At 33.7% G+C, this 27,809-nt stretch overlaps 1 protein-coding gene across 1 annotated transcript; it reads left to right on the top strand.

Moving 5' to 3' along the window:
* The first annotated feature begins 1,647 nt into the window (after positions 1-1,647).
* smpd2b (sphingomyelin phosphodiesterase 2b) lies at positions 1,648-27,801 on the top strand. The gene is made up of 11 exons (XM_056460594.1): positions 1,648-2,023; positions 8,447-8,519; positions 9,764-9,860; positions 11,320-11,396; positions 11,516-11,609; positions 14,908-14,997; positions 16,244-16,326; positions 20,286-20,418; positions 20,506-20,610; positions 22,940-23,108; positions 26,433-27,801. Exons 2-11 carry the CDS (start codon positions 8,470-8,472, stop codon positions 26,843-26,845), a joined length of 1,311 nt encoding a protein of 436 aa, XP_056316569.1. The 5' UTR covers positions 1,648-2,023; positions 8,447-8,469; the 3' UTR covers positions 26,846-27,801.
* Positions 27,802-27,809: the final 8 nt, after the last annotated feature.

Genomic DNA, 27,809 nt, shown 5'->3' on the forward strand with positions numbered 1-27,809 from the left:
AAAATCCCATTAGATCAGCAGTTTCTGAAATACTCAGAGCAGCCCGTCTGGCACCAAAAACCATGCAACGTTCAAAGTCACTTAAATCACCTTTCCTCCCCATTCTGATGCTCGGTTTGAGCTGCAGCCGGATGTCTTGACCATGTCTACATGCCTAAAGGCATTGAGTTGCTGCCATGTGATTGGTTGATTAGAAATTTGCGTTAACGAGCTGTTGGACAGGTGTACCTAATAAAGTGGCCGGTGAGTAGATTAAAACTGTTTGCCATGCAATTTGATTTATTTACAGCTATTTTACTCACTTTTAGCTATTTAGCTATGTATTCATTCCAATTATTTGTTTATGTCTATTCAACACAAAATCCAAGTCCTCCAAAGACAATTTATATAAAATAAATATGATTATATTATTATTTATATTATATCATCATATTTTATATTTATATCTCATCTTATCGCCATTATTCACCACTGCCTGCGATTGGTCCATCCTATTATACGCTGAGAAAAATAAAGGGAAACATCCAACTAATTATTTGTCAGCTAGTTCATTGAAATCAGACAGCAACTGGGTGGCTAAAATATCCCTACCTGACAATAATAAAGACTTATATTTTCTAAGAAACTCTTATGGATGCCAACTGCTGTAAAATGTGCTAGCTAGCTAGTGTTTTTCAACCATTGATAAACTTTCGGTGAAAGCTTAATGTAATTTTTTTAATTTCATAAGGTTTCTTTTACAGCATAAATGTTGTAATGTGATTAAAATACATTCAATTAAATAGACTTAAGCATTTATTTAGTTGCTCAAGCATAAAACGAGATGAAAGACTGACTGTGTAACTGCTAGCACAGTCAGGATCAGCAGGCTAGCGCAGAAACTCCATTGAAAATAATGGGGTAAAATAAACTATTGTTTTAAAGACATAGCGGGGGGAAATGGAATTTATACAGTGCTTCTTGTCTGATCTGAGACCCACCCCTGCTAAAAAATCCAGCTTAAACCAGCCTAGGCTGGTTGGCTGGTTTTAGCTGGTTGACCAGCCTGGTTGTAGAGGGGTTTTGGCCATTTCCAGGCTGATTTCCAGCCATTTCTAGCCTGGTCTTAGCTGGTCAGGCTGGAAAATGAACAGCTAAAACCAGCCTGGTTTAAGCTGGACATAGCTGGTTTTGGTTGGACTCCCAGCCTGGCTAGGCTGGTCAAGCTGGGTTTAGCTGGTCATTTTCCAGCATGACCAGCTAAGACCAGGCTGGAAATGGCCAAAACCCCTTTAAAACCAGGCTGGTCGACCAGCTAAAACCAGCTAACCAGCCTTGGCTGGTTTAAGCTGTTTTTTTCAGTAGGGACTTCACATCGTATATCAATCAGGCAGTGAAGATCACTCAGACCTTAAATGTGGCATTTTTAAAATGGAAAGACAGTTCACCGGAAGTGCTGAGGCTGGCTGGCTGAAAATTTAAAGTCTGTGTGGATATAGTCCATTAGAGGAGGAATAAGTAAGAAACCACAGGTCTATATAGAGAACATTTTATTTATGTCATTCTATACAGAACTGTGTGAGAAACTCGTTTTCCCAGCATTCCAATCAACGTGGCTCTCAATAACGGCGTCGTTACGTCATAACGTCAGCGCCAGGCGCACTCACGTTACATTTTCATCAAATCAGCGGCTAAATGAAGTTAAACTAAAGTTGTTTTAACGTTATATTGCAAAATGGAGGTTGCGTTTACGCGCTATACAAACTCAAGTGTCAGTAACAAGGAGAAAGACGATTTATTTGGTGCTGCTCACCTCTTGTAAAATGAACACGCTTGATCATATTACAAATTAAAAGTTTACAGTTAGCTGAAATGACTTTTTAGCGTCGACATCCGATGAGGAAGTAACTATAGCGGTCTGGCCATTGATGACTAGAAAAACCGATGGACAGGATATGAGACACACCGAACTCAGGAAAGATTGTTCATAACAGCGATTATTACTCATTTGCACCAACTGAGAGAAATATTAATTCATCTAAAGGTAAGCTTTTAATTCTATTTAAACTTATTTGTATAGCGCTTTTCACAATAATTAATGTTCTAATGCAGCTTTACATGAAGTGCAGTGTTAAAGGTGAAGGTGTTGTCTATAATGTGGACACAATATACACAGTTACTGAGGTAAAGTTGATTTTATATGCGCACATTCATTCATTCATTCATTCATTCATTTACAACTTGTGACATGCTTTCTATATTGTTTACCAATAGTGCTTTGAATATTAAGTCTGACATCACATGTATTATGACTTCAAAATAACATTAGCATTATTTAATTGACTGTGAACAATGTCATTGGCTGCTAATTTGCAAAGAGTAAATTTCTGAAATTATATTATTAAGGAGAATGTACTAATGTCTGCATATGAAACCAACATGCCGTAATTGCATAGTTAACCTGGAGTCAAACAATATTACTGATATCTATGTTTAATACATTGTCAGGTAAGTGGATTTTTATTTACCACAACCTATAAAATCATCACTAACAGCAATTAAAAGATCTTGCAAGTCTTAAGGAGCAGATGAGACGTGCTTTAATGTTTTGACCTTCATCTGAAGGTGTGTTTTAAGTGTATATATTGCATCATATGTCACTTTTTAGCACTAGTCACTTTAAATAAGGTAAATAATCCGCCAAGCTAACTTGATGATCAAAATGTTTAATGAAAAAATATATGCTGAAGGTTATTTCTGCAAATATTGATTCCTTTACCATCTAAAATTTAAATATTGGTATTGTGGTCTTCTTTTATGCAAATAAGTAAATATATTATTATGTATGTTTCATATTTAAATGAATATTTTGTCATTTATTCTTCATTAATTTTCTTTTCGGCTTAGTCCCTTTGTTAATCTGGGGTCGCCACAGCAGAATGAACCACCAATTTATCCTGCATATGTTTTACGCAGCAGATACTCTTCCAGCAACCCATCACTCATTCACACACATACAATACGGCCAATTAAGCTTGCCCTATTCACCTATAGCACATGTCTTTGGACTGTGGGGGAAACCCACGCAAACACAGGGAGAACATGTAAACTCCACACAGAAATGCCAACTGACCCAGCCCAGACTCAAACCAGCGACCTTCTTGTTGTGAGGCGATCGTGCTACCCACTGCACCACCGTGACGCCCATATTTTGTAATATATATTATTATATGTTTATATATGTATATAAGGTTAAGAAATTAATAAGTGCTGGAATAATAATCATATCATGATAATACTACTTATATATTTTGCAATAGTCTCTGCTTTTTTATGTTTAAGCATTTGTTTATTTTTATTATTATTAGTGATATATATATATATATATATATATATATATATATATATATATATATATATATATATATATATATATATATATATATATATATATATATATATACATACATACATACATACATACATACATACATACAGTTCTCAGCATGTATAAGTACACCCCTCACAAATCTTTCTTTTAAATTCATATTTTTAATAAAAACCTATGCAAAATTATATCTGTACATATACATTAGATTAGTCAGTACTGAAGCCAAATCTGGAGCGTATCTAACAAAATAACTTATGATAACGGTCCAAAAACTAGTACAGCCAAATTTATATGTTATAGAAAAATATTAAATAAAACATTTAAAAAGAGAAAAAAATCAAGAGGTAAAAAATTTGAAAAATTTTGTTAATTTTTTTTAGGTTGTAATTTTTTTTTTGCAATATTTTTCTCGAATTGAATTGTATTATCTTTCAATTTCTAATTATGTTTGGTGACAAAAAATTTATTTTAATAAATATATCTGTTAAATAAATCTGTTTTGTTTAAATGCACCAAAATATATTACCCATATTAACTGAAATGGATAAAAATATAAATTTTCAAAATGGGGTGTTCTCAATTATGCTGAGCACATGTATACATACACAGTGAAATGTTATCAGTACTGCACATAATAAAGCAAAAATGATCACTGAAATGCTTAAATAAATATTGGGTAATTTAAAATGTTCGAGTGTTTAACTCTTAATACTTTTCCACAGCTCTATGTTTGTGTTGAGTTTTTTTCAATCGTCTCTGCTTTTATTTAATTTTTAAGTATTTATTTTTTTTATTATAACTAGTTATTCAGCACGGACATTTTAAAAGAATGAAATTCGGAACCATTTCATAAAATAATGCACCTAATTATTTTAATTTTTTTGAGTTTTATATTTATTTAATTTTTAGATATTCTTGTTTCATTTTAATTATAAGTGCTTATTTCAAGTAACGAAAATGGTTTGTGATCTAAACAGAGTTAAAATCCAATGCCATGTCAGAAAGCACAAATACAATACATGCTGTTTCAAAAGAATATGACCAGGAACAGACAGAATCTGCTGACATTTTTTGCTATTTTTGCGCAGAATAAAAAAAAAAATCTGTAGATTTATGCGGAATAATTTTGGGAGTATCATAACTAAATACTTAATATATAAAATAAAAAAAATTCCTTTTTAAAACTTTTATTCAATGTTTACAATGCAAATCCAATTAGATGCACTTTTTTGGTAAACGAAGTATTTGGTAAACGAGTATATTATATAATATTTCTACTAAAAGACAGAAAATACTACATTACAAACTATATTGTAAATCAATCATATGAGCATTATAAAAACTGAATAAATATAAATTTACACAAGTAAATAAATAGACTCAACGATGAGCTAAAAATCTGCAGAATTCTACACGCGCAGATTCCACGGAGGCCTAAATATGACCAGTAAACAAGTAAGTGCCATAGTAGTTTTTGTTTAGTGACTGTTTCCTGGTATCAGTGGTCAGTCTGAGTGTCTGGTCTCGTGTTATCTAACAGCAGGAGTGAGTCCGTGAACAGAGATCCTCCTGGCGCCGCTCAGTGCTCATGTTGAGCAGCTGTGTCTGTGTTTACTGTCCCAAGATGATCATAACGCTGCAGCATATGTTGTTGCTTACTGCTGTAAAATGAATACACACTGATTTCCTGTCATCGCAACACTTGTACTTATTAAGGGTCAGGTTAGGAAGTATGTCAGACTGCTGGGAGTTTATGTTGGAAGGAACTTTGGGGATTTGCAAGGATCTGGTACCATAAAAATATCACGTACATTGTTTTCAGTAGTGTATGATGTGATTGTATATCACAGTGTGCTATACAAGTACATTATCTTCACTTAGATTTCAAAAATAATTAAATAATAATGCCTGCATTTTTACTTTTTACAGTATCAGTTTTCTATGTAATATATCAAATATTATACATTAATAAAATATAATGGGTGAGATATAAAATAGATGCATTTAAAAAAAATATTCTAAAATAATAATTTTTTATAAATAATAATAAAATACTAAATAAAAATATTTTGTAAAATGTAGAGATTAAAATGTTTTATATACAGCATTTTTTTTTTACTGGATTTATTAGCTGTGTGTTTATTAAAATCAATATTAATTTTAGTTTTTCCATAAAGGTCTGAATTTTTATTTTTCTTCAAAATTTCAGATAAAACTTTTGTCAGATTTTTTATTTTTTTCCCAGAAAACCGCAATACAGCAAATATTTTAATTTGATATTATTGAATAAGTGTTGTTCACAAACATATTGTTCCTTTTTTTACATTTTGAAGTTAAGACTTTGCGATTACAGTATGTTGTCTTAATTAATATAAAACAACAAATATGATAAAAAAAAGCAATAAATAACATTTAAATTTTAAATTGGGAGGAAAATAGTATAAATAATACAATAAAACATCATTCATAAAAAAAATATATATAATAAAGTAATAATACTTGCCTTTTTTTTAATAATTTTTTTCAGTAATTAATTTATATAATATATCAAACATTATACGTTAATACAGTATTATGGATGAGATATAAAAGAGAGACATTTTAAAATTATATTCTAAAATAATAATTGATTATAAATAATAATATATTAAATTAAAGTATTTTTGTAATTTTTGTAAAATGTAGAGATTAAAATGTTTTATATACAGCTATTAAAATGTTACTGGATTTATTAGTTGTGCGTTTATTAAAATCAATGTTAATTTTAGTTTTTCCATAAAGGTCTGAATTTTTATATTTTTCTTCAAAATTTCAGATAAAATTATTGTCAGTTTTTTTTTTTTCCAGAAAACCGCAATACAGCAAATATTTTAATTTGATATTATTGTGGTGGGTTATTCAGGATGTGGTGGGTTTCTTAGGTTATTAAAGGTGTTTTCTGTCACTACTTGTTTAGCCTGCATTAATGTATTCAGTGTAAGTTCAGATAAAAAAATCGGCATCTCAACACCCATGCAACATAAATTATAAATAATGGTGATTTGCACGTTTATTAATCCTTCGAATCACTGCATTCAAATCTGTGAAAAACGCAATAATCAAGAAAGAGATTCAGTCTTTAGTCTTTTGAGTTGGTTATGAGGTTACAAACAGTCAAATTCGACAGCAATACTGGGATAACTGTTTATAGTTTAGATAAAACCACTGATGTTTACGGTGAAGATTAAAATCACGGTCATATGCATTTAGCTTGACATTCAAAAATGAAAGATGTAGGCAGCGATTATATTATTTAACAGGTCACAACAACCAGGCATCAAAAATACACCACTGAATAATTCTTCAAGGATAATACATCTAGCAATGAAGCATGAAGTTTTATGAGTGAATAACAGAATAATTTAATGAAAATGACACTAAAAATAAATATGGGTTGTACAAATTAAAAGATTTCTACATTTCAGCAACAGTAGTAAAAGGGAATTTTTCACAGTACTTAATATTTTCTCTTTTTTTCAGCTGATTATTTCTTTATTTTATTTTTAATTTAATTACAGGTTCTCAGTTCTGTTTGTTAAAACAAAAGTGTCTTGCAGTACCATTTTTGCAATAAATGGAAAACTAATTTCATTTGTCTCCTCCCTGAAAAATGATCCGATCTGTGATTAAAAAAACCATAATGTGATCTGAACTGTGAGATTTGTGATCCATTGTTACACCACTAATTGTGATTATTCATTCATTCATTCATTCATTTTCTTTTCGGCTTTGTCCCTTTATTAAGGGGTCGCTACAGCAGAATGAACCGCCAACTTATCCAGCACGTTTTATGCAGCGGATGCCCTTCCAGCTGCAACCCATCACTGGGAAACATCCATACACACTCATTTACACACAAACACTATAGATAATTTAGCATACCTAATTCACCTGAACCGCTTGTCTTTGGACTTTGGAAACCAGAGCACCAGGGGAAACCCACGCAAACACGGGGAGAACATGCAAACTCCACACAGAAACGCCAACTGACCCAGCTGAGAATCGAACTAGCGACCTTTTGCTGTGAAGCAGACGTGCTACCCACTGCGCCACCGTGCATCCCTAGTTGTTATTAAATAAGGGTTATTCCCAATTATTCTCTATATTAAATGTAAATAAAAGAACTGTATTTTGAAAGTTATTTTCTTTTCTATTATGTTGTCTTAAAATGAATATTAAAATGTATAAAAACAACAGTTACTCAAAAATTGCTATATCTAACATTTCACATGTATATTGAGTACACTGTCATCATTACAATAGTAAGCAGACCTTTGACTCTTGGGATTGAGGTGGAGCCATTAAATAATAATATCCAGCAGTCCTTCATTATTCCTGCTAGATTTTAAATCACAAAACCTTATGATTAATGAGAGAGGGATATCAGATCAATGTTTCTCTGTACAGTTGAAGTCAGAATTATTAGCCCCCCATTTGATTTTTTTTCCTTTTTAAAATATTTCTCAAATGATGTTTAACAGATTCAGGAAATTTTAGTCAAAATTATTAGCCCCTTTAAGATATATATTTTTTCGATAGTCTCCAGAACAAACCATCCTGCCTAGTTACACTAATTAACCTAGTTAAGCCTTTAAATGTCACTTTAAGCTGTATAGAAGTGTCTTGAAAAATATCTAGTCAAATATTATTTACTGTCATCATGACAAAGATAAAATAAATCAGTTATTAGAAATGAGTTATTAAAACTATTATGTTTAGAAATGTGTTTAGAAATGTGTTGAGAAAATCTTCTCTTCGTTAAACAGAAATTGGGGAAAAAAATAAACAGGATGGCTGATAATTCAGACTTCAACTGTATCTAGCTTCTGTCTGTGTATTTTTTCCTCTATGCCAAATGTATAAAACTTGAGCTGCTTGTTCGTGTACTTTTTCTCTTTAGATCAGTAAATCAGGGTTTTCTCTGCAGTGTTTAGTGTAAACAGTTGCAGGCGTACAGAAGCGCTTATTCTCAGAAATCCACAACTCGATATAATCTAGTTTGGCTAGTGTGCTGATTCCTGATATTTCTTCTTTCAGATTGGCCCAAAATACTCATCGCCATGACAACCTCAGAGCCAATCAAATTTCGAGTCTTGTCTCTCAACTGCTGGTGAGTTTGCTTTTCACTTGCTATAATATATTCTGTCTTTTTAATATATATTTTTAATTGCTTGATAACAAACATCACACAACTGACTTTTGCTCATTTTTGTATTGTAGTTAAAATTATATTAGATTTTTAAAAATGTGTTTACACTACCTGACAAAAATATTGTCATTATTCCCGGTGGTAAGAGCAACAAATAATAACTTGACTTCTAGTTGATCAATTGGAAAAAATGGTAGAAGTTGGATTTTTAAGATGAATCATCTGTTGAACTGCATCTCAAGCATCACAAATACTGCAGAAGACCTACTGGAACCCGCATGGACCCAAGATTCTCATAGAAATCAGTCAAGTTTGGTGAAGGAAGAATCATGGTTTGGGGTTATAGTCAGGATAGGGGTGTGCGAGAGATCTGCAGAGTGGATGGCAACATCAACAGCCTGAGGCATCAAGACATTTGTGCTGCCCATTACATTACAAACCACAGGAGAGGGCAAATTCTTCAGCAGGATAGCGCTCCTTCTCATGCTTCAGCCTCCACATCAAAGTTCCTGAAAGCAAAGAAGATCAAGGTTCTGCAGGATTGGCCATGCAGCCAGTCACCAGAGATGAACATTATTGCGCATGTCTGGGGTAAGATGAAGAAGGAGGCATTGAAGATGAACTCAAAAAATCTTTATTAAGTCAAGTTATTATTTGTAGTTCCTAAACCTAGCATAGGCGACAAGACTTTTGTCAGGTAGTGTATATTTAATATGCATTGCTGCTGTGTTTAATTTTTAATGATTTAGATTTAATTCTTTAGACTTTTTCATTGTAAATATTTAAAAAGTAACAAAAATATGAAACTGAAAATTGTTTATGAACATATTTACTGCAAATTTGCTTGATTGAGTTATTTAATATGCACTGAAAAAAATATCCATTTGATTTAGTAAAAAAAAAAGGGAAGTGATTGCAAACTTTTTTATATGGGCTGAATATAAACAAACTAACTTAAGTTAAACATTACTAAAACTAACTTGTTTGTTTAAATTCAGCCCATATAAATATGTTTGTATCTACTTGCCTTAAAAAAGAAGACTAAATCCAATGAATGTTTTTTTTCAGTGTGCATATGCATTTTGTAAAATCTTTTCTCTCTCATTTTATAATGAATGTGCATGCATTACATTCATATGGATTTTTCTACAATGCAAAGGAAAAAGGATTGCATAAATGAATGTATTTTGTTGGGATTGTTTTAGGGGGGTCCGATTCCTCAGTAAGAAATGCCAGGAGAGGTTTGTTCTGATCGGAGAGCTGCTGAATCAGGAAGAGCTGGATGTAGCGTTACTACAGGAGGTGAAAACTTTTACATGCATAAAATATGAGACTCTTGATATGTTTTTTTGGGGTCACAGATATTACACACATTGATATGAGCCACATCTCCTGCAGTTTATTCAACATTTACAGTTTAAACAGTAAAGTATTCCAACTAAGTATTTAAATACAGTTTATATTGTTTTATTTAGGAGTTTAGATATTTTTATTACCTCAGCTTATCTTATTTAGTTTTTTATTTGATGCTACATTTTTAATTTGAAGTGTGTTTTTTTAATGAATGAAATGTATTATTTTATACTTTATTTACTGGTTTAATCTTAATAAACAAGTCCTTATTTTTATTGTGAATAAGGGTCTACTCACACTAGGCACAGTTATCTTGAACCATTCTCAGGCACGATTGTCCCCCCTCCCTTCTCCCCCAACGGCCTGCACTTACACTGCATTTTTTGCCTTCCGAGCCGGAGCACACTTATGTCATCAATGATTTATTAGGAGGTTTGCTGAAGGTGCAGCTGACGTGCAGTGATGGATTTGTAACTTTGATAAACTATGGCAGTTTGCGTTCATTGAACAGTAAGAATGATTAATTAAATCTATATAAAACAGTCCCTTAAAAGTGATGTTGTCAGTGCCAGTGGAAACTTTCCCACACTTTCCTGTCAATTCTCACTACTGTCCTGTTAAATAAAGGTGAAAACCCTTAAAAATAATTATAAAAAAAGTGATGTCTTCAGTTTTGTGCTGTCACGCTTTGCACTAACACTACAAGCGTACCACGGCAAAGCCCAATCGAACTTTCCTTTCCTTTTAACTTTCCTAAATTGTACTTTCCTTCAACCTGCAGTCACTACTTTTTTTTTCTTGTCTACATTTGACGTTGTTGGTGGATCAAAATAACATTGTCTTATACGCTGGCTAGACATTGAATTTTGGTCACCTGACATAACCTAAATCTAACCTAATATTAACCTCTTATGACGTTGTGTGCTGCTGGGCAATAACTAAATGCACTACAGAATGTTACGTTCACACACATCCACAAATTACATGTAAATGCATCAGCTTTTTACAGTGTAATACTCACTTCTCACTACTCTTGAGTACTTTTGAAAGGGCTACTTTTTACTCTTACTTCGAGTAATATTTACAACAGACATTTTTACATTACTTGCACTATGTTTTTAGACAAGTAATGGTACTTTTACTTAAGTATTATTTTTCAGTACTCTTTCCACCACTGCTGGGCACGGTTCAGATAGCCTAGTGTCAGTACACCCAAAACAAGCATGTATGCGATTTTAAAAGTGATATTTTAACAAGTTTAAACAAAAAGTATCCAAACTAAATGTAGAAATACAGTGTATATTTGTTGTATTTTAAATTTCAGATTTTAGTACATCAGCTTAATCTATTTTAGGTGTTTGTTTGTTTTTGCTGTATAGTACTGTAAAATTCTATGTTATTTTCACAGGTTTGGTGTGAGAAAGACTTCTTGTATTTAAAGAAGAAGCTCAGCAGTGTATATCCACATTCTCATTATTTTAAAAGGCAAGTCAAGATCTTTATATGCACTGAGTGTTTACTAGCAATTCTGTGTTCCTGGATTTTTCTTTGATTGAGAATTTAGTTACAAATGCTTTACTTTTAACAAAACATCTTATCTTCAGTGGATTTTTTGGGAGCGGACTGGCTGTGTTTTCCAAACATCAAATCCATGATGCCTTTCTCTACAGATACTCATTAAATGGATATCCGTACATGGTGAGTTTGACTATAAGCATATGTTAATTACATACTCACACTCTGCTTTTAAATAATATATATATATATATATATACATACATACATACATACATACATACATACATACATACATACATACATACATACATACATACTTACTTACTTACTTACTTACCTACTTACCTACTTACCTACTTACCTACTTACTTACTTACTCACTTACATACATACATACATACATAGATACAGTAGAAGTCAGAATTGTTCGCCCTCCTGTTTATTTTATTTCTGTTTAATGGAAAAAAGGATTTTCTTCAACACATTTCTAAACATAATAGTTTTAATAACTCATTTCTAATAACTGATTTATTTTATCTTTGCCATGATGACAGTAAATAATGTTTTACTGGATATATTTCAGGACACTGGCATTCAGCTTAAAGTGATATTTAACGGCTTAAATGTTCCTTTGGTTCCTTAGGGTAATTAGGCAAGTCATTGAATAACAGTGAGTACGTTTACATGGACACTAATAATCCAATTTTAATACGATTAATGCCGAGTTCTGACTCCATGATTTTCAAAGTTGTTGTGTCACAGATGTTTTCAAACTACATGACTTTAGAATAGGAAGAATCGCCGACAACTTTGTCCATACTACGTCTCACAACCAAAAACACGTACAGTAGTATATCTTTTGTTAATAACTACGCAATGAGAAAGAAGCTTTTAATGGGGTAGAAAATGTACATGTTTGCTCAACTGGGTTTGAAGAGAATTAGCAGTTCCTCCTCAACTTTTTTCTATTTTGACCTGGTTGTGATATTTCTCAGATGACACATCAAACAGACATGGCTGCTCCTGCCAAATTTACGCTAGTTTTTCCTTCATTTCTTGGGTCCAAATAAGCTGAAAATGAGCGCTTTTAACTTCTCCCCCAACCTCCCGATGGCCTGAAGGTACCCATACTAGTGGATGCTGCTCTCTCATTGGCTGTAGGCGATCGCTGATGTAATTTTCAGTCAAAACTCATTTCATACGGCATGATTTTGAATCGCTGACAGCTCCAGATATTTAGCATGCCAAATATTTCACGGGCATTGGCGACTCATCTGCGATTCTCTCAGATCACGTCTTTAAAAATTCACACTTTGTGATTGTTAGTCATGTGAATGAGCACCGATTTGCCTGTGATTTCAGGCATTTGTCTGCAATTTCTCAAAACCTGTCAGCGAGTCAAAATCAGGGAGACTGAACTTGGCATTAGACAATACTCTGATTAAGAGTCTACCATGATCAGATGTGCTCCAACATTAGGCACATTCAAATCAAGACTGAAAACACATCTGTTTAGCTGTGCCTTTACTGAATGAGCACTGTGCTACGTCCCACAGATTGCACTCTTATGTCTTTCTTTTATTTTTCATTCTTTTATAACCTGTTTTAACTTTTTAATCATTTTTATTATTTGTTTTTTATTTTCTTATACTTTTTTAATTCTGTTTATGTAAAGCACTTTGAATTGCCACTGTGTATGAAATGTGCTATATAAATAAGCTTGCCTTGCCATGTAAACAGTGATTTTTGATCAATTTAATCTGATTAAGGTCATAACTGAACTAAACAGAAATCAGATTAAGACATGTGGAGTATGCCGATTTTAGTGGCATAATTAAAGTGCAGTACAGACATGTAAACACAGCAGTCAAACTATTACTGTTGTGTAGGATTTTTGCCGCATTTTGCGACAGGATAATCTATGCTCACACGGCTGTTTGACACTATTCTCTGCATCTACCGAGTCAGTGAAGCACCACAGACACACTCATCACAAAATGCGGAGGTTTTTTCCATATGGCGTGCGTTATCAAACTCCATTAAAACTCCACTCTTCTAGCAGTACATACTCCTATCCAATATCTCATTTGTCATAGGGGACATGCATGAAATGTCCCAGAATGAAAGTGAAAGTACCAAACTGCAGTTGAAGTCGACAAATTAAAACTGAAACACTCGAAATTACATGAAACTCCATAGGAAATGTGGATAGCGCGGGGATGCAATAACCGAATTATGTGTTATAACATGTAAGACAGGATCATGAAAGGCACATTCAATGGCAACTCATGGAAACACCTTAATCATAGTGTTGTCTTATTCAGATTAAGGCAAATCATTTGATTACTGATGTCCATGTAAACATAGCCACTGCTTTGTTCTGTAGACAATCGAAAAAATATGTTGCCCTTATTGACCTTAAAATAAGTTAAAACTAATTGAAACCACTTTAATTCTTGCTGAAATAAAACAAATAAGACTTTCTCCAGAAGTAAAAATATTATAGGATATACTGTGAAAATGTCCTTCCTCTGTTAAACATAATTTGGGAAATATTTTAAAAAGAAAACAAAATTTCTAGGAATTATGTCCACATAATGGCCCTCATGTCCACATAAATAACACAGTTTTTTATGTGTGGTTTATTTATAAACTAATTTCGAGAGGATCACGTGCTCATGATCAACACGGCTGGCTCCTCATTAGCTCCGTAGTCTGACCCATTAGATGATTACAGAAGCATTATAAATAACCAGAGTTTTTCACTCCAGTTATCTTCGTCTTGAAGCTTCCCCCTCCTTCCACCCCTACTTCCTCCCCCTTTTTTCCGATAGGGCGACACGGTGGCCCAGTGGCTAGCACTGTTGCCTCACAGCAAGAACACTGCTGGTCCAACCTCCTATCGGGCTGGTTGGTGTTTCTGTGCGGAGTTTACATGTTCTCCCCGTGTTCGCGTGGGTTTCCCCCGGGTCCCGCGGTTTCCTCCTACCGTCCAAAAACATATACCATAGCAATAAATTAAATCAAATTATCACCGAAAACAACCCTAGTTTACACTTCTCACATGGCGACAAGCAGGGGAGTTCTCGAGACCTACCTGAGCTCGAACTCCGCTCTCACCCTTCTAACGGGAGGGAGCCCCGGGCTCGAGGATATTACGAGCTCAGGGCTCTCTCCCGGGACAGCATGCCAAATACGCTTTATTGATTATCAGTTAAGTGTGAACTCTTGAAATGAATATTGTGCTGTCATAAAAAAACCTTTATGGTCTTTAAACAGTATTTCATTGTGCAGATTCACTAACAGTCACCTGTAAAGAGTATATCTGTTACACACGTGTTGTAAATCAGCTTGTGTGTGTGTGTGTGTGTGTGTGAGTGTGTGAGAGAGAGACATTTATGTGGCTTGAGTTTCCTCTTTCACTGTCAGATCTGATAGGTTGATCTGATAGCTTGTTAATGATCTGTTTTTATATCAGGCTCAGCATGGCGACTGGTTTGGTGGTAAAGCTGTGGGGAAGCTCCTGCTGAACATCAGTGGGCTGAAGGTTCATGTCTTTGTCACTCATGTAAGTTACTTCGATTTCGAAAGAGTCTTTATTTTAGTTTTCATTTTCAATTTAATTTTATGATTTGTGTGTTTGTGTTTTTTTATTTGCTTTTATTTTCTTTTTATTTAGATTTCAATTTTTAAAAAAATTGAAAGCAAATCCTAAAATTTATTCAGATTTTAGTCATTTTAGCGCTTCAGCTTATTTTATTTCTGTTAATTGTCAGTGCTACACTTATTTTATCTTTTTGAATGAATGAATTTACATATTTTATATTTTTTCTGGGTTTTTTTTCAATTAAAATGTATAATTTCTTGTTGATTAATACAAACAACAATTTATTTGATTTAAAGCGAGATGTCCCATTTTGGTGTAAACAATTAGGTTTGCATATTTTATTATTTTTTACATATTTAGGTTTTAAATTAGGTTGAAATATTTTTCTATATGTATATTTGGAAAACATATTAAAGGAATGTTTCAAATAACTTTTGTGAAGATAAAATGTAAAAATATAGATGAAAAACAGGCAACACGGTGGCGCAGTGGGTAGCACAATCGCCCCACAGCAAGAAGGTCCCTGGTTCAAGCCTCGGCTGGGTCAGTTGCCGTTTCTGTGTGGAGTTTGCATGTTCTCCCCGTGCAGGCATGGGTTTCCTCCGGGTGCTCCGGTTTCCCCCACAAGTCCAAAGACATGCGCTTTAGGTGAATTGGGAATGCTAAAATTGACTATAGTGTGTGTGTGTGAGTGAGTGTGTATGAATGTTTCCCAGTGATGGGTTGCAGCTGAAAGGGTAAAAGCTGCGTAAAACATATGCTGGATAAGTTGGCGGTTCGTTTCGCTGTGGCGACCACAGATTAATAAAGGGACTAAGCTGAAAAAAAATGAATGAATGAATGAATGGATTAAAAATATCATTCAGCGTAACAGATTTATGTCAAAAACACATTCACTAAAACGTCACGTATTGAAATACATAAAATAATGAGCATTAAAACATTTTTGTTTATTTCAAATGATTAAACGCTTCTTGCTGACAAATATATATATATAAGCTAGGGGTTTGAACAATAGTGGTAAAGTATAAAAATTAAAAATGACATTTAATGTGTATTTTACGGCCAACATGCGAACCTTAATAGAGTCTTTTAATATGTCATTTGTGACTGACGAGATATTTTACTACAGAAACTATTGTTGCACTGAATGACATTTTAGTTGGTGGCTTCTGGAAAAAAAAAAGTTTTTTTCTTCTTTCGGCAGCTGCATGCAGAATATTGCAGAGAGAAAGATTCGTATCTCCCGCACAGAGTGGTTCAAGCCTGGGAGCTGCAACAGTTTATAAGGTGCTAAAAGTCCCTCAATTTTGTTTATTTTTTGTATCCATCACTGCAAGTTTATTTTTAAGATTAATATTTACATTGACAAGCTTTTCTTTTACAGCCTAACAGATCCACGTTGAAATCATATTATAATAATAATTATAATAATAATAATTCAGGGGCGTCACAGTGGCACAGTGAGTAGCACAATCATCTCACAGCAAGTTCACTGGTTCGAGCCTCGGCTGGGACAGTTGGCATTTCTGAATGAAGTTTGCTTGTTCTCCCCGTGTTGGCGTGGGTTTCCTCCGGGTGCTCCGGTTTCCCCCACAATTCCAAAGATGTGGTATTGGTAAATTTAGCTAAATTGTTCGTAGTGTATGTGTGTAAATGAGTGTGTATGGATGTTTCCCAGTGTTGGGTTGCAGCTGGAAGGGCATCCGCTGCGTAAAACAAATGCTGGATAAGTTGGTGGTTCATTCCGCTGTGGTGACCCCAGATTAATAAAGGGACTAAGCCAAAAAGAAAATGAATGAATGAAAAAAAATACATTGTATTTATGATGCGCTTTCATTAAACTCTAAAAGTGCTACAAATAAAATTTGTGAAAGAAAAAAAAAAGTTTTTAGCAGATTTTAGCACCCTTTGCTGAATCCGCACTAAGTAAATTTTGACAAATGGTGTTGATATTTCAAAGCATCAAAACAAACACATTCATAATACAGCAAGGCCACACCCCTTTTTGATACCACTGCTAATATTTAAAGACATGCCCCTACTGCTAATAGGCTGCAAGTGTATTTTGGGACTTAGGGGCCGAACACAGCTTTCTGTTCTTAGAGTTTCTTGTTTATAAGAAAAAAAGAAGTGTGCTGCGCTTTCTATGTTGCTAGGCAACCATTGAATCAGCAATGTATTATGCTTGAGCGCTGCTGTTGATATTATTTGTGTCTCATTTCAGAGGCTGCATCCTCCGAAGGATGCAGACTTCAAAGGTGAGTCCTTCGAAGTCCACACAGGCTGAACCGAGTGTTTTGAAATGAGACGATCTAGCCTACAGAGGGCAGATCTAGTCACCATGCAACCGTAACAGTTGCTGTTAATAAGCGCTGATAAAGTTTGTTATGACTTTTTTTAAAAGTGATTTTAAAACTTATTTTAAGCAATCTGAAGGCAATGCAGGTTTACAGAAGGGGGAAATATATTTCCTTCGATTCATACATCTACACATAAAAATGTAAGCTGTCTGTAAAATCACTCTTCAGCAAGACATGTCATACTCCTGTTTTTTTTTAACATGTGTTTACATATCCATGTAAAATAAACCGAATTCATTTAATCCGGAGTTTACTTTTAAAAACGTCCTGCCGTTGTCAGCGCGAAATGAATCTTGGGACGTTCGAGGGTGCGAAGGGTCCTACGGTTGTGTCCTTCATTACCTGGGAAACAAAGGACAGATTTTGAGGCTGCATTCAAAGCAGCCTTCGAATTTTCACATCGCGATGATGCAGCGTACTTCAAATGCAGCCTCTGAAATGAGACACAGCTATTGTTACAATTGTAATATTAGCAGAAACTGCAAAGCATTAAAAAATAAACTGATAGAGAGCACTTGCTCTGTTCTTGATAGAGAGTGAGAGGTATACCATCTCACGAGAAAGAGAAACGAAGGTCTGTTTGGATCCATGAGACTCTCAAAAAGAAGTCGTACAGCTCCAGACAACCCAAAACAGTGACCACTAGTCTCTCTTCCATCTTTAAAAGTCTCTGTAGTCATCTTGACAACATAAACACTGCTGCACCTCAGTGGAAACCCCGCCTCTGCTTTCATTTAATTGGACAATAAAAAAAGAAGCGGCTGACGTAACGTGCTTTTTCCGCTCAGAGCTGACTTTTTTTTTTTTTCAACTGCAGGTACACAGCGCACAACAGCAAAAAATGCGAGGCGCAGCAGGCGGTTAAAACGAGACACGCATAAGGGCTCATTCACACCGAATGCGTCTTTGCTTTTAAAAGCACTTGACACGGCGCTCAAGAATATGTTTTACGAAAGTGTGAGGCCCACTTGATGCAATATTATGAACACGATGTAATAACGACAGTAATGGACCCATTAGGAATAGGAAAACAATATGTTATGAGAAGCACTTCAAGATACAGTTGAAGTCAGAATTATTAGGCCCCGTTTATTTTTCCCCCAATTTCTGTTTAACAGAGAAAAGATTTCTTCAACACATTTCAAAACATGATAGTTTTAATAACTCATTTCTAATAACTGATTTATTTTATCTTTGCCATGATGACAGTAAATAATATTTGACTAGATATTTTTCAAGACACTTCTATACAGCTTACAGTGACATTTAAAGGCTTAATTAGGTTAATTAGGTTAACTAGGCAGGTTAGGGTAATTAGGCTAATTAGTGTATAATGATGGTTTGTTCTGTAGACTGTCGAAAAAAAAATAGCTTAAAGGGGCTAATAATTTTGACCTTAAAATGTTTCATAAAAAATATAAAACTGCTTTTATTCTAGCTGAAAGACTTTCTCCAGAAGAAAAAATATTATCAGACATACTGTGAAAATTTCCTTGCTCTGTTAAACATCATTTAGAAAATATTTAAAAAATAGAAAAACAATTGCAAAGGGGGGCGAATAATTCTGACTTCAACTGCATATCACACAACTCAGGATATCTGGACAAAGCCAAAGAGCATAGAATCACTAAGAGGCGTCACTGTCGCTGTCAGGTCTAAAAGCAGTGGACCAATCAGAAGAATTTGGAGGCGGGGTAACTGTTCTACGATGACATGACATCTGTTTTGTTTACAGTTATATCATGACGGAGGAGGCGCTCATTGTAGCTTTGTCAAAGAGCTTAGAATGACCAAGATAGAACGTTCCATTGCAACAGCAGTAGAAATAGCTGAATCAGAACCAGAAAGAGCTTCATTGACAAGTTTGTTTACACACGTGGGGAATTTGTCTTGGTGGCAGAAGCTTACAGTGCAGAAAGTGCAGACATAGTGTTGCTAGAAATATAATTAATGTAATCAATAAAGGATAATGTACATCCAACTGGCTGTCACCGCAGAATAAAGCCAGACAGTATTATCAGCAGCTGTTGTAATGTATAAAACTGAAATATAAATGGACAAAAAAAACAGCTGGATGTACATTATCCTGCTTATTAAACAGCTTCTTGCCACAAAACTAAACAATTAATAAACATTGATCTGAGATGTTTACTAGTTCACTAGCTCTTTAATTAAAAAATTATAACAATTACTATAAAAAAATGATTCAATTATATAAATATTAAATCATATATAAAACTAATAAATAAATATCTTAACAAACAGCTGGCTACATTATTATTTAGGCGCAAGAAGGCACCAAAGAGTAAAGGATTAAAATATTCACTAACAAGATGATTTGTAGTACCCAGAGGAGTCTGTTCTCATGAAATAACATGCCTTTGAATGTTGATTCCAATCAGAATCAAGTATTTTGGAGAGCCGTGTAATAAAATAAATAGATAGAACATCGTAGAACAGTTGCCCCGCCTCCAAATTCTTCTGATTGGTCCACTGCTTTTAGACCTGACAGTGACAGCTGCTCTGCACGTGAAAGTTGAAGACCTTTCGACTTGACCCAGCGTCTAAAAGAAACAGATGCTCACGTGCGCAACACTTCAAAAGACGCAAGCATATCATTCAAACATGTCCATCCAGCAAATGTTTACATTGGAAAACAAAAGAAAAGTGCCAATATGGAGAGGAAAATGTATTCTGTGTGAACAGCCCCTAAGCAGCATGCTGAACTCCTGTGGCCATTAGTAAACCATTCAAAAAAGGGGCCTCTCAACACAAAACGCACGTTCGGTCCTATCGCCGCCTCAGTTCGCCATTGCGGTCAAAAGCTAGCTTTGAAATGATGTTCAGTTTTTCTTTAATGCTTCATCTGAATTTTTTTTTCTTAAGGCATACTAGCGCTGGAGCAGACGTGGTGATTCTGGGTGGAGATCTGAACATGCATCCGGATGATCTGGGCACCAGACTGCTGAGAAACTACACTGGACTGCAGGACAGCTTCACCGAGGCCGCTGCATTTGATGTGAATAACCTGAAGTCATGTAATGTGGGAAATTTTCCAATGTTTACATTATTATTTATGAAGTCATCTGCCTGTTATTAATACCAGGGGTGTGAAGGAGGACTCACTCATATATCTGAAAACCCGTTCACACACGCGGATGGACTCGCTCCATTTGGTGGAGGGATCCGAATCGACTATATCATGTTTAAGGTAAAGTTTCAGATTAGCTGGCAAGCATGTAGTGTCTGTCTGTCTGTCTGTCTGTCTGTCTGACTAAACGAAACATCAAGCTTTTAAAGCACCTTTAGACATCTGTTCAGGCTTTTCTGAAGCCAATATAATTTTTTTTTCTCTGGTAAGGTTTTCAGCTGATTTTCATCTGTAAGTTCCACATGAGCACATTTAAATAATTTTCTCTATATTTTTTATTACCTTTGTTTCATATTTTCTGTCTATTTGTTTAATTCCTAAGGTTTTCATCTGCAAATACCACATTTGTACATTTAAATAGTTTTCTCTATATTTTTCATATTTATTGTCTGTTGTTTAATCACCATTGTTTCATCTTTATTGTCTTTGTTTTATTCTTAAGGTTTTCAGCTCATTTTTATCTGTAAACGCCACATTTGCACATTCACATTCTTTTCTCTTTTTATTGCCATTTTTTCATATTAGTTGTCTATTTGTTTTTGTTTTTTTCAAGGTTTTTAGCTGTAAATACCACATTTGCACATTAAAATTGTTTTCTTTATATTTTTATTACCTTTTTAATCATTTATTGTCTATTTGTTATCACCATTTTTTACATTTAATGTCTTTGTTATTTTTTAAGGTTTTCAGCTGATTTTCATCCGCAAATTCCACATATACACATTCATTTTTTTCTTTTTCTTTTTTTATCACTATTTCAACCTTTTTTCATATCTATTGTCACTATTTTTTCCATAGTAGTTGTCTATTTGTTTTATTTGTAAGGTTTTTAGCTGGAAATACCACATTTACACATTTTATATATATATATATATATATATATATATATATATATATATATATATATATATATATATATATATATATATATATATATATATATATATATATATATATATATATATTGTTTATTTGTTTTATCAGGAAGGTTTTCGGTTGGATTTATCTGTAAATACCACATTAGCACTTTTAAATTATTTTCTCTATTTTTATAATCATTTCTTTTTTTCATATTTCTTTTCACTTTTTTCATTTTTGTTGTCTATTTGTTTTATTTGTAAGGTTTTCAGCTGCAAACATTTGTGAATTTAAATAATTTTCTCTATATTTTTCTCACTTTTTAAAAATAATTTATTGTCTATATTTTATCATAATTTTTGTTTCATATTTATTGTCTATTTGTTATATTAGTGAGGTTTTCATCTGTAAATTTCACATTTTTATTTTTTATCACCATTTGTTCATATTTATTGTCTTTATTGTTCTTTATATTTGTTGTCAATTTGTTGTATTTGTAAGGTTTTCAGATGCCACATTTGTGTGTTCATTTGTGTATTTATCACCTTTTTGGATCATTTATTGTCTATTTCAATCATCATTTTTCAGATTTTTTTGTATTTTTTTTAAAGGTTTTCAGCTGATTTTCATCTGGAAATACCACATTCGCACATTCAAATTATTTTCTCTATTTTAATCACCATTTTTTTCATATTTATTGTCTTTTTGTTTTATTATATCTATTTGTTTTATTACACGGCTCTCCAAAATACTTGATTCTGATTGGAATCAACATTCAAAGGCATGTTATTTCATGAGAACAGACTCCTCTGGGTACTACAAATCATCTTGTTAGTGAATATTTTAATCCTTTACTCTTTGGTGCCTTCTTGCGCCTAAATAATAATGTAGCCAGCTGTTTGTTAAGATATTTATTTATTAGTTTTATATATGATTTAATATTTATATAATTGAATCATTTTTTTAAAGTAATTGTTATAATTTTTTAATTAAAGAGCTAGTGAACTAGTAAACATCTCAGATCAATGTTTATTAATTGTTTAGTTTTGTGGCAAGAAGCTGTTTAATAAGCAGGATAATGTACATCCAGCTGTTTTTTTTTGTCCATTTTTTTTTTCAGTTTTATACAATACAACAGCTGCTGATAATACTGTCTGGCTTTATTCTGTGGTGACATTATCCTTTATTGATTACATTAATTATATTTCTACCAACACTATGTCTGCACTTTCTGCACTGTAAGCTTCTGCCACCAAGGCAAATTCGCCACGTGTGTAAACAAACTTGTCAATGAAGCTCTTTCTGGTTCTGATTCAGCTATTTCTACAATAGGACTTGCTCATCCTCCTACTTCTTCTCTGGTTTAGTGAGTTGAACAAACCTCAAGCCAAAGTATTAGCCTTTGGCATATTCTCATCTTGCAGACATGATTAAAGCCTCAGAGAACTTCCAGAACTTGGGAAAATCTGGTTCTCTAATTATAGCTTTCTTTTGTGCACATCAATGCTAACAGTGTTGTTTGTGTGAACAGGGATCAGGGGAAGTGGATGTGAGCTGCGAGTCTTTGTCCACTACTAAGGGTCCTGTTCCCGGACAGCCGTTTCCGTACTCTGACCACGAGGCTCTCACTGCCCAGTTCCTGTTTACACCAACTAAAAAGGGCAATAAATGCGCGGAGAACAAATCTGGCTGCATTTCAGGTAATTCAGTTAAATAGTTTCAGTTTTGAGGTCTTGGGTCAAAAACATCTTGCCTGTAAGCTAAATAATTATTAAAGTTTGGATGTTTTTAGCATGTGCAAGATGCATTAGAGGAACACTACAAACATTTCATTTACATTTCATGCACTCTTATATTGCTCCAAACCTGTTTGTTGTTGTTATTATTATTATTATTATTATTATTATTATTATTATTATTATTATTATTATTATTATTATTATTATTATTATTATTAATAATAATAATAATAATAATATTGTTATATGATATATGATTATTATTACTTGTTCCGTTTGGCCTATTTATTTTATATATATATATATATATATATAATTTTTATTTATTTTTTTATTTTTATATATAATGTTTTATTTATATAATATTTTATATAATAAATGACAGCTTCTAAAATTGTCTGAGACACATCCCCTTTTTGCCCAGTAGGCCTACCTTGTGTTTTATTTGCTAATTTAAGCTATTTGTAAAAAGATAAATAAAATGTATAAAACTATACATTATTTATATTACTTCCTACTACATATATGTCTGAAAAGCTTTTTATATTAATGGACAATGCACTGATATTGATGTTTCATAATGTTTTACTCTACATTATATGAATCTACTAAGCTTAGTTTACAATGTTTACATTGCTCTACTTGCATTAAATCTAAATCCCAAATATCAGAAATGACAACAGATCATTAAGATTTAATTATTGCCAGCTTTAATGTTATTGATTAATGCACTTACTTAACAGATTTCATTCATTTTCCTCTGCTTTTTCCCTGGTTTATCACAGTGGAATGAACCGCCACTTACTTGACAGATTTATGTATTTTAGGGGGTTTGTGTATGTGTTTTATGTTTGGTAAAATAATTTGTAATTGCATCCTTAGTGATTTTCAACTAAATACACTTGTCCTTGTCCCAGTAGGTGGATTTAGAGGATTTTGCAAAAAGCATCTGAAATCTTCAGATATATATATGAAAGGTTCAGATAATAATAATAGGAACTCTAATGGAAGCAATAGGTGCTAACTGAAATAGGCCAAACTGAACAGGTAATAATAATAATTTATATATATATATATATATATATATATATATATATATATAATATTATTATTACCTGTTCAGTGACCCCACAATGACCCCAACACATAAATTTGGTAACAGTGCCACCTAGTGGTCACGAGTTATAAACCGTTCATTAACTATCAATAATGATTTATAAATTTGCTAATAACTTTAGTCTGCATATGTTTATTGTCATAAAAAATGATCTCAACTAATTCCTTGGATCATGCCGAGAACATTGATACCAAATATGCCATATTTGGCTAAACTTCCTGTCCGCCATATTGATTTTGTTTAAAAAGACTTTTGCAAACTCCTGCTTGACTGTATATGAATTATCATCAAATTTAACTCAGATCATCGTCAGACCATGATGACTAAGTGTTGTGAAATTCATGTCAATAGGCAAAGCAGTTTTTGTTTACAGCATCGACAAATGTGCTGGTATAATGTCAAACTGCATCTGAGGCTGTTTTATGTATAATATGTACAATAAAACTTAATTTATATGAAATATTTTAACACCTTATAAATGTCTGGTAACACTTTAGTTTAGGCCACAAATCATGGTATTAATTAACACTACTAGCTTTATAAACTACTAGTTAACTGTGTATAAATGGTTATTACAGGTTTAGGTATTGGGTAGGATTAGGGATGTAAAATAAGATCATACTTTATTACTACTAATGAACAGTTAAAGGTGCAGTATGAAAGTTTGACACCCAGTGGTTCAACTAGGTATTGCACCCCTGGTTCAGAACACACGCAAGCGCAGGTTGCCAGATTGATGACATCAACAGGAGCAAGCCTGACTAAAGGCTGATTTAAGGCTGATTTAAACCATTTTCTAAATAAAAGCAACGGCACACGATAGAAGGATTATAATCCATATTAAAAACTTTTTGTCCTAACCAACACCTGAAATGTATATTTTAGAAACGGCTTCTATGTCTTGCTGTTGAACAATATGATAAACTGACAATGATCACCTCAGGTACACCTCATGTACTTTGTTAAGTGTTAAATGATAATAATGTGAGTTTGAATGCCATTTTACATGACATTTATTGCCATACTACTGAAAGCAGCAGCAGATCTTGAAAATAAAATAAACTTCAAAACTGTGAAATAATGCAAACCAACATATATCAGTGATTCAGCATCTACATTTAATATTGTTAAAGAGGTTTAATATGAATTAGTTAGATTATAAACCTTACCATTTCGCTGAAGTGCAGTGAGTGCACTATTCTGTGCTTCTGAATGGCTGTATTTACATTTCTGTTATGTTTCGTCTGGTGCAAACAGCCAAATTTCTTGTCACTGCGTATCTCCTCACGTAGCGTGTTGTTAGGACACGGGGCTACAATGTAACCTGCTCACCTAATGTTTACATTCATAATATTTATATTATTTGCTAATTAATATCCTCATGTAGAACTCTGAATCTGTGTCTCATTTTGGAGTCTGCTACTGTCCACTGGAGGTCACATTTCGTTTGCGAACGCATGCTTTCAGAGCCTTTCTGAATAAATGAATGAATGAATGAATGAAATACGCTGTTTTCCACCAAGGCAACCTGGGGTGCTTAAATATAATTGGCTAAACTGGCATTGGGTGGGCTAAAGGACCAAAATAGAGACAGCGTTCCGGCACGTAACTCACATTTTCAAAACAGAATATCTGTCTTTAGCATTGTTTTTCAGATAAACAACATTGTTCCCTTAGCATGTTTCTTTAATATCAACAAACATATTATGGTATTTTTATGCTTTAGAAGAGTCAGAAACTCTACTATACAGCACCTTTAATATCATAATAATAAGCAGTAGTTAATAGCATGAATTATGGCCTAAAGCAATTGTTATCAATTGTCTTTACAGTCACTTTTAATCTAACTCTAAGTTTTAAATGTACTTTTTTCTACAGCCACATGCTCTATATTGAAAGTCTTTAAGTCTTTATGTAAAGCACTTTGAATTGCCACTGTGAATGAAATGTGCTATATAAATAAACTTGCCTTGCCTTTGAATAGTTTATATGTGCTTTTATTTTCTATTTTGTAACTTCAATATTTATCCATATTTAGATTCTTATTGTTATTATTATTATTTTTGTTGTTGTTGTTATTATTTTAAGGTCACAAGTGGTTGTGTGAGCATTTCACTGCATATTATACTGTTTGAATTTCATTTGATTTGAATTGGTTTATTCCTCAGATGATCTTCCTGAGCTGGTCAACACGGTGAATGAAGCTCGCACTGAAGTAAAGGTAGGTCTGCACTGCTCTGAGGGCATGCGCTACACTGCGGCTCGAACAGGAATCATGGGTCTCGTCCTGTTAATACTGGAGCTGGTCATCGCTGCTGTCCCGTTGTTTGCTCTGGGAGCCGAACAGCCCTTTCCCAAGGCCACCTTCTACCTGCTGGGGGCGCTGTGCTTTGCCATCCTGCTCTCCACACTGATGCTGTACATCTTCTACAGTATGGAGGTGAAGGCGCTGCAAGGCACTGAGGACCAGATGAGACTAGCCGTTAGTAGCCTTCAGGAAGAGCTTAAGGAGTACCCCAAGGTTCTGTCCTTGGACCATCTACGTAATCCACACGATTGCAAGAATTTGGCTCATTCGTAGCTTTTTATCAATGGAATCAGACTTTATAACTACTAATAAGCAGTTAATATCTTAATAGGCAGGTAATAAGCCAGTAGTTAAGTAGCTTTCAGGAGCCAGTTTGAGTACCCCAAGGTTCTGTCCTCCGACCATCTGCTGAAATCCACCGGGAGTGCAAGAATTTGGCTCACTTGTAGCTTTTTAGCAATGGAAAACTACTTTATAACTACTAATGAACACTTTGTATCTTATTAATAGGCAGGTAATAAGCCAGTTGTTAAGTAGCCCTCAGGAACAGTTAAGGGGTCCCCCAAGGTTCTGTCCTCGGACCATCTGCGAAATCCAATCGAGTGCAAGATTTTGGCTCATCTGTAGCTCTTTAGCAATAAAGTCATACTTTATAACCAGTAACGAACAGTTTATATCTTAATAATAGGCAGGTAATAAGCCAGTAGTTAAGTACCCTTCAGGGACAGCTTAAGGAGTCCCCCAAGGTTCTGTACTCAGACCATCTGCAAGGATTTGGCTCATTAGTAGCTTTATAGCAATGGAATAATGCTTTATAACCAGTAATGATCAAGTAATATACAGTAAATAACCGGTAATAAGCCAGTAGTTATGTAGCTTTCAGGAACAGCTTAAGGAGTCCCCCAAGGTTTTGTCCTCTGAATAACTGTTCAGTCCACAATCCACAAGGTTCAGTCCTCGGACCAATCCACTCGAGTGCAAGAATTTGGCTCATTTGTAGATTTTTAGCAATAAACACATACTTTATAACTAGTAATGAACAGTTCATATCTTAATAATAGGCAGGTAATAAGTAGACTTTCAAAACAGTTTAAGGAGTCCACTCAATGGCAAGAATTTGGCGCATTGGTATCATGTTATTAGCTACTGGCTTATTATCTGCCTATTAAAAAGTTATTAACTGTTCATTAGTAGTCATAACTTTTAATTATTAGGAGCTTACGATTAGTACAAAAAA

This window comes from Danio aesculapii, chromosome 6, assembly GCF_903798145.1.
Source record: "Danio aesculapii chromosome 6, fDanAes4.1, whole genome shotgun sequence".
Classification (NCBI taxonomy): Eukaryota; Metazoa; Chordata; class Actinopteri; order Cypriniformes; family Danionidae; genus Danio; species Danio aesculapii.